The 11294-nt window shown below is 37.6% G+C and overlaps 2 protein-coding genes across 6 annotated transcripts in view; one reads left to right on the top strand and one right to left on the bottom strand.

Annotated features, from left to right (window-relative positions):
- Positions 1-257: 257 nt before the first annotated feature.
- On the bottom strand, positions 258-10508 carry LOC134536630 (acireductone dioxygenase-like). Of its 5 annotated transcripts, none has more exons than XM_063376421.1 (5): positions 10372-10508; positions 7087-7229; positions 6513-6626; positions 4203-4382; positions 258-520 (listed from the first exon to the last, which is right to left on the bottom strand). In XM_063376421.1, exons 2-5 carry the CDS (start codon positions 7207-7209, stop codon positions 395-397), a joined length of 543 nt encoding a protein of 180 aa, XP_063232491.1. In that variant the 5' UTR covers positions 7210-7229; positions 10372-10508; the 3' UTR covers positions 258-394. The 5 variants fall into 5 exon arrangements, with proteins under 5 accessions (XP_063232491.1, XP_063232492.1, XP_063232493.1 ...); XM_063376422.1 differs by having other exon boundaries at positions 10411-10508; XM_063376423.1 differs by having other exon boundaries at positions 10315-10489.
- Positions 10475-11294, top strand: part of LOC134536629 (AP-2 complex subunit mu) — a 30432-nt gene continuing 29612 nt past the window's right edge. The window contains exon 1 of the mRNA XM_063376420.1: positions 10475-10931. The gene's annotated coding sequence lies outside the window, so the exon portion shown is untranslated. The remainder of the gene's footprint in view (positions 10932-11294) is intronic.

The raw sequence follows: 11294 nt of genomic DNA, 5'->3' as shown, positions 1-11294 counted from the left end.
AGAATTTATTTGTGAATACATGCATAAATTTTCAATGCCAAACAGTACAAAACCTAATTTTCAATTTCAGGCAACATTTATTGGTTATTTTCTTTTTCATTAGTTCACAATTTAAAACTTATGTTTCACTGTCTTCGTCTTTTTTGACAGTGGAAATAAACAACAAAATTTTGCTATCATTTAATTTTGTTCATTGAGAATGCAGGTATTTATTATTATTAAAACACAAGGGAGGGTTATAATGAAAAATACAAAAATCACAGTAATAATGATATATTTATTTATCAACCCCAATATAATTATCAAAAACCTTTCCTTAGATATATTTGTATCTGTGAAGTAGAAGTGAGTCCACACCAGCCGCCACCACCACAAATGGAACGTTGCACAGCTGTCACTCCTCGAAGCCCCTGCTGACACGCTGCAGGTAGTGCTTCCTACACTCCATGTCGTCTGCTGGACGGTTGTGTGGCGTCCACACGGGCTGCCCGATGAAGAACCGCTTCGCTTCGATGAAGTCCTGCAACGAGTCAAGAGCACACATAGCCGCTTCCGTCCGTCCTTCAACACCACGCATTTAGCCAAGCGATTCACAACATGACTTCATCTGTACGTCAAAATATTTTCCCAGATAAGTGCTACCAACAATCAGTGATTTTCTCTCAGAGACTTATATTGATGTTGTTTATTATTTATGTCATTTTTTTTACGTATTGTATTAGCATAGCCTCTGAAAAATTCAGAATCGTGAGCGACCTATTTGGACATGATTTTATAAACCACAAAGTCCAATGTTGTTATACAAAACAGCTGAACGACCTAATAAAATCACCACAGACCTGTATTCTAGTAACAATTGACTGCTGCAGTTAAAACCATAGATATAATCCATCCGTCTGTCCGTCAAAAGTATGAGTTTACCAAACTTTTGATGGGTTGAATAATGAAATTTTTCGGGCCCTCCGATCGGCTGCAGGTCACGTGACAGGCGGATGGATGGATGACAGACGGACAGAGGCGACAGTCTAGTGTAATCCCGCTTGACAGGGAAAACCCTGGGAAACAGGTAGAAAACACAGGACATTTAAATTAGGTCTGAAAAACTGGAAAATTTAAATATCTTAATGAAAACTGGTTTGTATTTCAATCATGTGTTTATCAATAATACTGTATTCTCCATTTTTACTAACATTACAAATTACAATGCAAGGGATGGCCTGCATTTTTAATTGAAAGAAAAACAATGGCATAATTTCTAACATGAAAGACTATCAATTGATATAATTCTTAGATAAAGTGTGCGTACATAATAAGTGTTTACCAAACAATATTATACAATTTTCATAAAAAAATTTCACCTCAATTTTATGTTATTTACTTTTAGGTGATTTATGTTTGTAAATCATTAACATTTGAGGTTTAATGACATTTATTTACAAACAGACCAAACACAAATATCAAAATTCAGACTTATTTAATGGATACTTCCTTATCTGCAAATAAGAAAGAAATGGAATGTACCTAGGGTCTGATACAAAAGAGAATTCATTATAATGTTCCCTTACAACCAACCAAAACAGAATAATTCTTGCAAGTATTAAATAGTATACTGACATGTCCAACTTAAATTCAATTACACAGATTATTTAAAATGTGGCGCAAAATGTTTTTTCACAGTTCTGAAACACACATGGCATTTAAAAATTCTTTTTAATTAGTCACAAATCAAACTGATGCCTGCAATGTGCAAACCTATTGGATGGATTATCGATTTGTATAGGAATGTCATGACGAAATTCTTAGTTTCAAGGGCCATGCCTGGAGAGTACCGTCCATTGTGGTGCATGCACTCCAGAATGGCACTTACTAAAAGATACCATGTTTTCATAAAGAATTTTAAAACCCACAGAAACACAAGTAAAAAAAAAAAAAAGACATAAAAACACATTTTCTTGTTCAACTGGTATAGCATTCTTTGTTTAGCAGCATTTTGCTTATTTTGAGGAATTTTTTTTTCTAACTTATCCTATCAACATGGATGGTCTGAGGGAGGACATGACACCCCCCCCCCTTTTTTTTTTCTCAACCCTTTTTCCCTGGATAAACCAATTTTTATCAACAATCAAATGTATGATTTTATGGTTTTATTTTCAGTCAAATTTTATTTAAAAAAAACACAAGTATTGATATGGTTTTTATTTTTATAAATACTGTTTTGCAATACTTCACCAAAATAGTATATTCGTATGACGTATGAGGCATTTTTACGATGAAATAATTTCTAATAAACTGGTCTCAAACAGATACATTCAGAACAAAAAGAAATAACATCCACCATTGTAGGGATACGTGTAAAATAAAATCTTACGTTACGCCTAGCGAAAAAATTATATTTTTGCATTGAGGCTTGCCATCAATTTCTAGTGCAGGGTAAATAGTATTTCTCTCCCTCATAATCGATTATAAGTTGGTTTAATAACTGAATTATAGTCATTAATTTCACGTGAATTTATTAAACACAGCTCCAACAATACATTTCTTAAAATTGGCTCGAGTGTGGACACGCTGCTAAGCCAAACAAAATGTGCACAATGTTAAACTGCTTTCTGTTGCAACGTCTGCCCAGCATTCTTAAAAAGCAGAGAAATAAGTGTGTGCATGTGTGCATGTGTGCATGTCTGGCGTGGGCATGGCTTGCATGATGACAGGCGCGTCTGATTGGTTGTCGTGTCGCAATCTCTCGTTCCGTGTGTAATTCCGAAATAAGCTGCCCTTGTGATGGGCGGGCGGAAAGTAGCATAGCGGCACATAGCAAAACCAGACAGAGACTGTGGAGACATGAAGCAGTGTAGGGTAAAATGTTTTGGTCGTATCTTCTGTTTATTATTACCGGCGGTGAAAATCTTCAGATGTAAAAGTAATAAAAAAATGCACGAGACAAAAGGAAATTAAAAGAATATGAGTAGAGACTTCCATCCCCTACAGCTAATCACTGGTGATCCAAGTGTTATCTTAACATGTGTCACATATCTCACATCCTCTGCAGAGGTCGGCTCAAAAAAAACAAAAAAGCTTAAGTGACACAGTTCGTAGGCATGACAAGCAGTTTTTCAACTAAGCTCTTTTCAACTTGCTAGACAAACAAATAATTCCTGATAGCTTTCAAAAATTAAAGAGTTTTTTTTCTTGGTTTTAAAGGCATTAAAAAATTCTTTGATAAATCAAGGTTACCTAATTTTCATGGACGGGTGGCTACACTGAAATAAAGCAGCTATCTCATTAACAAAAGTCTGTGTTAACTGTTAGAACTATTCAGTTTAGTTCTTCTAACAGGTGATTCGCATAAAATAACATGTGTGTCCATGAAATAAAAAAATATGTGCAACCAGGAAGATCTTAAAATAAACTGTGCTACTATTGGTTGTTTGAGAGCAATCATAGTGTCACAAGAACTAAAGCTGCATTGATGTTGGTGGTATGAGAGAAAAAAACAGTTTACTTACTCATGTATAGCCATACCAGCTGGAGTACAAATTGCATCACACAAAAAATGCTACCTACAAGAGAATGACCAATGATATTGCTCCTTTGATTACAGTTTTCCCAATGAATTGCAATTTTTTAATATATACGAGACTAAATCACAGGTTTTTATTAATTACTGCTCATCTCTATAATAGGAATTAACTTTTTCACATGAGCTGAAATTTACCTTAATGCAAAAACTAGTAATGTATTTTGACACACTTCAGATAGATTTGGGAGGTAGCAGCAGTTTCATGCAATCATTAAAGATGGAATATGTTAATGCAAATACTGTACATAAATAACAAATATGCATTATATAATAGTTAAGAGCTGAAGAAAATCATCACCTTTATTGTAATCTTTACTTGAAAAACACGTAACAGATGGTAGTTTTGAAACCTTATTTACGAGAAACACTTACCTAATGATTGTAACAAATATAAATCCAACACAACTGAATGTTTTAATTACTGTAATCTTCCACCACTGTTCACAACGTGAGAGCGAAGACACAAGGTGGTGGCCGGTTGCACAACTAGCACAGTTCAAGTTTCACACAGGTGGGATGGTAAAACCAGCCACTTTGAGGTTGAAGAAGTGTGGTAACAACTCGTGTCATGATTGTGGATCTCCAAGCAACTGTCGAAGGAAGACAGCGTGTTCTCGGAACTCACCTCGCTGTCGAGCGTGAAGCGATGGTAGATGCCGGCCGGAATGATGATCAGGTCTCCTGGAGACACCGCGATGCGAATCCACTCGTCGTTGATGTCGCGAACGTCGAAGTAGCCCGAGCCTCTCAGGACGAAGCGTATCTCCTCTTCGGTGTGGAGATGTTCAGTGAAGAAGCTCTTCAGCTGGAAGAACAGAGACCAGGGTGCTGAACTTGCACTCAGCCCATCCAACCTAAAAGTGCCTTTCATTTATATATTCACCTAAAAATAACGACATCACATTATAACTGCAAAGTACACGCTCTGCCTCTTAACTGCCTTGTCACTTATGCCACTTTAGACCAATTAACATCAAATAGTTGAAAGCTAAACGCTCTCCCTGTAAACTGCCTCACTTATGCCACTTTAGTCCGGCACATCCTGAACCTCTGCACAGAAGTGACGCATCAGAGACACAGGATAAAGGAGAAGGTGCAAAGGAAGTTGGTTACTGGTTCTTTCTGCTTCTCTTCGCTGTGGCTGCTTGTGAAGGCACCCCGTCCCTTCCCCCCACCCCAGCCGACCACCATATCTCAATGCATAAAACTCATTTTTTTTTTCCTTCTAACACTACTGGCTTGGTGGTTTAAGAGAGACTGTGTAAAATCACTCTACTGACGAAACTGGCAGCAGAAAATACCTAGTAAATACGGAATTAATTTAGTAATTAAGATAATTTTAAAGTGTTATGTTCTTAAAACGTGATTTCCACTCCATGAAGTTTTTTTAATAAGCTCATAATCAAAAAATTGAGTTTAGCATTAAATCATTCCGAGTCGCATTATTATCGAGTAAATACAGTATTACCTCTGTCTAGGCAGCAGAGAGGTTATTGGCAGAAATAGCTGGAGGTCTTGTATGGAACCATCCCAGCATTTCCCTAGTGACATCGGCAAGTCACGGAGAACCAAAATCAGGTTAGCCGTACTGGGATTCAAGCCCAGATCCTCTGGAATGAGAGCCCAGTGCCTTACCACTGCACAGTTAGCTCCATTATGACTCTTTTTCAGTTGCACTGGGATCAACTGACTGTTCATCAAGAAGACCCAAGAACTCCATGCTGCCAGTACTGTGATGAAAACACTGCACTTTTCTCCTAACATTCTACATCCTCTGTTGAGCAGGAAACAAGCTAACACGGCGATCCTCCCTAAAATGTTCAGGAAACTACTGAGATATCGATTTTTTTTTACAAGTAGAGCTTACAGCAGTAGCTTACAGGACACTTTGACATTTTCACAGCTGCAGCATCTTTCTTTCCTTACTGGCTCCAACTGATGACGAAAGCTCATTTCACACTTGAATTGGCCAATGAGAGTAAAGTTGTTTTATACTGTCCGCAATCATCTCAAGATAACTAACACTATGTTGATGTTGCTAAGAGCCATATTAACATGTAAATATTGGCCAAATTTTTGCAATTCAAAAAAATTATTTTCACATAATCTGTAAATAAAATTCTAGAACCATTAATAATAAAATTTATTTATTGGAAAAAAAAAAGAATAAAACAATTCAAAAAAACTAAGAAGGTAAGAACATGAGTTAGAGTCAATCCCGATACACTGGAAAACCCCTGAATAAATGTAGCATGGAAGGTGCCGAAGTTTTGAAGTTAGAACCACAACTGCTTGTCATTCCTCGACATGCTGTAAATCAACTCTCCAAGACGAAGCAACAAAAAAATGTAGGTAAAAGAAGGGAACAGAGTGTACCCAGAAAAACCCAAAAGCTCACCACACATTCCTACATTTCCCAGTTTCAAAACATCCTGGGCCAGATGTTGCGGGATTCGAACACTGACTGCCTACGCACACCACATGCAGGATATCAAAACATTTTAGGCGTCCGTTGGATGTGTGTCTGACCGAGGGTAGCGAAGAACTGATATCACTATTTTAGCCACAAATCAGCTAGGTCATTCTCTGAACTTTTCGAATCTGTCAGTAAAACAAACGTGCTTGGTACTCGACAAAGGGCAGATCCAGTAATGACCGAGCAGTGTCACGAGTGAGATGTCCGTGAGCGCCTCACCAGCTCATCACCATTTTGTTGACAGTTGGAAATTGAACCAACGTTTCTTATTCACATGGCTAACACTGCTACCACGTTCACTTCAAATCACTCAACATGTTCCAGTTGAAACACCACATCATCCACAAATACCAGTGTTGTTAAGGTAAGAGTAGTTTAATAGCAGCCACCACCTGTGAAATGCCTTTCAGCAAAGAACTGACTTGATAGTAATTGCAACTGAAAAAAATGTTTTCTTACCTTTTGCTCATAATTTTCCAGGCATTCCTTTGAACAGGTTATATTATCTTCATACGTATATCCCCTTTTCTTCTTAAGGTTTTCTAGGTCTTTCTGATAATTCTCTGGATCAAGCTAAACAGAAAAAAAAAAAACTGACTTTAAATTTTGCATACAAACATATATGTGCCATATGCTAAATATTGTGCTGTATACATACATGAGATACATGACAACTAAGAATCACAATTTATGTTTGCAGCCAAGCCAACTTTTTTCTGCTTTTACTGGAAACTTGTGAAACATTATTCATGTGAGTTATTCTAGTTCCTTCAAGATAGCAGTTCAACAGATGTGTATGCAGAAATCCATTTGGAGGGCAGGGGAGGAATAGAACTACTTTGCCCGCAATTAACCATCAAATTCGTTTCTTTTGTTGGTGCGAATGATATTTTTTAGGCTTTCAGTGGGAGGATATTACCCCCCACACACACACCCCCCCCCCCCCCCCCTCCTAGCAAACCTACCGGCATATGCCCCTGCAGTAGGACACACACACACTTCACTTGACTGAAATGTTTGTCACGGCACGCACCTTGAAATATTCCACACCTGAGAGCTTGAACAGCTGATCCAAGGACACGAGTTGGGGCGGGTCCCGGTGATGCTCCAGCCTCTGGTCCTCGTCTGAGGAGTCCATGAACCACGCCCGCACCATGGGTGCTCGCTCGTTCGCGCCTGCCGAGTTGTGTGCCATAACAATACAGATCACAGCTTACCGAGTACATAGTGTGCCGTAACAATACAGTTCATAGCTTACTGATAACGAGAGACATTGAGAGGAAAAATGTTTCAGTATTTTTTCGCACATATTTCCTTTTTTCCAATAACAGCACACATTTACATAATTCAAGATGCATAAGTTGATATACCAAGATAATAGTACCTTCTTTCTATGCTCTATTTTGTAGTCTGTAGGCGTGTATAGTGTTTCGTATTTATCTATCCTCTATGAAAAGCTTTTTATACCTCTTGTAAAATTTTATGTTATAATTATATTAGAATACAGGTAATCAACAATTGAAGTTAAAAAGTAGGTATAAAACTGTGCAGTATGCCAGTATATATAGTGCATTTTGTCTTTCTTTAACACATAATGGTTCACTCCTTGTTTATTTGGTTAAGTTACCTAGTAGAAAATGGTTGATAAAATTTATTTGTGTTTTTCTATGAACATGGAAAACATGGGAAAAAATTCTGGTAAGTTACAAGATGATTTTCCCAAAAAAACTTTTCTGGAAAACTAACATCTCTACTGATAACTTACAGATGTATACCAACCCTTCACTTATATAATGAATCAACTCTTTCTACAACATCTATGATTGATAATGGCATGAATACTAACTTACATGAATACTTACTTTCAAAACTATCATCTTGGCATATAGTTTTTTTTTTCTGCTTTTACTGTGAACTTGCAAAACATTTATGTGAGTTACTGTCCTTCCTTCAAGATAGCAGTTAGCCAGTTGCGTGTACAGGATTACATTTAGGGGTTGGCGGATAGAACTACTTTGTCTGCGGTTAGCTATCAAATTATTTTCTTTTGTTAGTGTGAATGATGTATTTTTTTAGGATTTCAGGGGAGAGGATATTACACCCCTTCCCCCAAGCATACACCCCTGCAGTGAGCCACACACAATTAACACACAGTACAGTACAGACCGCGGTAGAAAGCAGATGTGTCGGCAAGTGCTTCGTACCAACGCAAAGTGTTGCGTCTAGAATAAGTGTTAAAAAGTGTATTTATACTATTTATTCTTGTATTATTATCATATAATTATCATATAGTTGTTACATAAAAATGTCAGAAGAGTGTAATAAATGTGTAATGTGTCTGGAGGCAGAAAATATGAAAAAATATTGTCATGGAGTAAAAAAATTTTTTTAAGTTCATCGCACTGTGTTATAAAGTTGTTTTGTGCCTTGTTCTGTCTGCAGGTTTTGGAATTAAGGTTTCTTCTGTACAAGTAAGACTGTGCACACCACTAGATTTTCTGGGACGAGTGGTGTGATATCTGCTTGCGGCTCAGCCAGCCATCAGCGGATGTTGTGTCATTTCTTCCTGAGAGGTCTGGAGTTCATTGGTCAGCCTGATTTGGGTTGAGCAGAGTTGGTAAGACTGTGCCAGGTGCGCAGCTGGTAGCGCGCAGAGCGTGTTGCAAGCAACTTTAGGATTGCTGGCCTTGCAGGTTTGCTGGATTGGGGATAACGGGACGCGCGTTGACTATGTGTCAAAATTTGTTATTCATTGTCCTGACAGTTTTTCATGTCCTCCGATGTCTACAATTTTAAAACAGTCTGTTAACATGCTGGAAGAAAGAGTAAACGAACTTGAACAATATAGACAAAACAAGAACATTGAAATTGTTATAATGACTAAGACAAGAGGTGAAAACTGTATTGCAGTGGCTGTTGGCATAGTTGTGGGTGATAGGGATGTCCAAATTGCTAACAGACTACCCAGGCTGGTACTCAGGCAACTGCTCTCCCGAAAAACGAGAGATAAGTGGTTACAGAAATTTAAAGAACTCAAGATGTTATTGGCCTCAGAAGTGAATTCAAGATTTCCTCCAAGTAGGATTTTTACAAACAAACATTTCACACACTACAATAAATCTAATGAACCCTTCCTAATACAATGGAAAACAACTTATGATTGACAAAAATCTATGTTTTGGAATGGCTAGAAGCAAAGCTGTATTGTAAATTGGAAGTGCCCATCAACCCGGTCCATGGGAAGCGTGGTCCCAACATCCAAACTTCCCCAGAATACCAAAGAAGATGTTAACTTCAAAGTGCTGTGAAACTTGGGTGAACTTCAAAACTGCATTGGCAACAGCCACAAAAGCTCAATATTTTTAACTTTTAAAAGCCAAACATTAATGTAAATAAACTTAAAAGAACTAAAATTAATTGAAACAAATAATTGCTGTATTATTTATAATTTAAAGGCTGCTGTGATTGGGCACAAGCCCGGTGGCAAGCATTTGCCCAAATTTCCTCTCATTCTTCTGATGAATTGAGCATTGCCATCACATACTACTCATATCAACACATACCATTATCCTATCATTCTCACGACCATCTAGATTTTCCCCCTTTCCTCTCTCCTTCTTCTAGACATCCCCCCCCCCTCCCCAAAACTGGTAGCCCCAGCTCTCCCCACCCTCCTACCCTGCTTAATAATTCATACACCCAAACTAGCATCATTTCCTTTCATTATTATTGAAGTATTTCTTTGTTTCATTATACACATTCAACAACCTAAACCTGCCACTGTGACAGCACAGCAGGGAACACAAGAGAGTGTCAACGTGTACATGGCTCTGTGCTATCTTGGGCACTCACACACAGTGAAGTGAAATGAATGCAAGTGCAGTGATATTTTGTCGACATCAAAGTCCCGAGGGCGGCGAGGAGTAGAGAAACGTGAATGAAGTACTGATTGAAGAAATGGGCGGAGGAAACGGGATCTCCATGACAAAATCCACCGCAATGCTCACTGCTAAGTTTGCCATACTTGCGGAAAAACGAACTCTGGATCACTTCGGTATGAGGCAAGTTATCTGACTATCCAGCGACCACCGTGGCTCCTCAGCTAACTGAGACACAAACTCAATTAAACTATATGAGCAAGAGTAATAGGCCTTTGTGATTCACCCTTGAAATAAAGGTTGGAATCGTAATTTCCGATGAGAGAAATTTGGAACTCAAAGAGTTCATATTACTCCGTAGAATGAAATCAGTTGTGAATTACCTAGTTAAAAACCAACTTTGCCACTCTATATATTTCATATAACAAATAGAAACTTACACAATGATAATAAAAGGTTATGTATATAGGTTATGTTACCCTTTCTCGGATAGATCAAAACAAAAACATTAATTAGATGTATTCCTTTCAACTCATGTAGAGTGCGCGCCAGTTTGGCTCATATTCGTATCGTTCATGTTCTTGTCGGCATGTTATTTTGACTTCAAATCCTACTCTGTTTATGAAAGTAAAGATATTAAATTTTATATGTTCTAGATTTTTTTTTTGTTTATAACTTTCGTTTTTAAAGGGTTGTCAAAAATTACCTTCATTAATTTTGTTTAGGTTTGACGTGATAAATATCATTTCTATATTGTTTTGACAAGTGAATATATATATTGTATTTCAGCTGATTTTCTTCATTGGGGCGGTGACAGATTAAGGTTATCAGTTAGCTAGGGAATTGGAATTGGAATATATAAGAAAGTGGACTATTAAAGTTGTTCTTTAACGACGAGTCAAATGAATCACGTGTAGATTTTCTTAACATTATGGTGCAGTTTATGTGTTGGAAATAATTACGATCGTTCAAATTCTCTTGAAAGAGTTCACGCTAAGTGGTAAATATAATTTTTCTAGTTTTAAGCAATTTTTTATGTTTATTGTAAGCATTTGGAGTTCACGTAATAGTTATATTCTAGCACTTAGCGGCGTTGGTTTAGAGTTGCATTTAAGGTACCACAGTAACGTAAATTTTGTACTTGACAGAAATATTATAATATAGGATTCTATTTTTTTGTTGAGTTTGAATTTGACAATTGCCTAGACCTGAAATTGGACTTTCGTCCGGTGACAAGGATCGCCCACCCCCCCCCCCCCTCCTCCCCTCCTCCTTGCCTGTTATCTTCCTCCTTTCGCTTCTGAAGCCTTTCCTTCAAGTCCATTCAACTTCTGTCGTGTTCATCAGGAATGTATGTTTCCCT

The sequence above is a fragment of the Bacillus rossius genome, chromosome 11 (assembly GCF_032445375.1).
Source record: "Bacillus rossius redtenbacheri isolate Brsri chromosome 11, Brsri_v3, whole genome shotgun sequence".
Classification (NCBI taxonomy): domain Eukaryota; kingdom Metazoa; phylum Arthropoda; class Insecta; order Phasmatodea; family Bacillidae; genus Bacillus; species Bacillus rossius.
Note: the sequence above shows the minus strand (reverse complement) of the source record. Positions and strands in the feature narration are given on the sequence as shown.

Bases quoted from the DNA above. Each gene is read 5' to 3' on its own strand.
- LOC134536630 (XM_063376421.1), bottom strand. From the start codon at position 7,209: ATGGTGCGGGCGTGGTTCATGGACTCCTCAGACGAGGACCAGAGGCTG. The intron at 6,627-7,086 runs GTGCGTGCCGTG...TTTTCTGTTTAG, and splicing joins CAGGTGTGGAATATTTCAAG to CTTGATCCAGAGAATTATCA. The intron at 521-4,202 runs GTGAGTTCCGAG...GACTCGTTGCAG, and splicing joins GCTTCACGCTCGACAGCGAG to GACTTCATCGAAGCGAAGCG.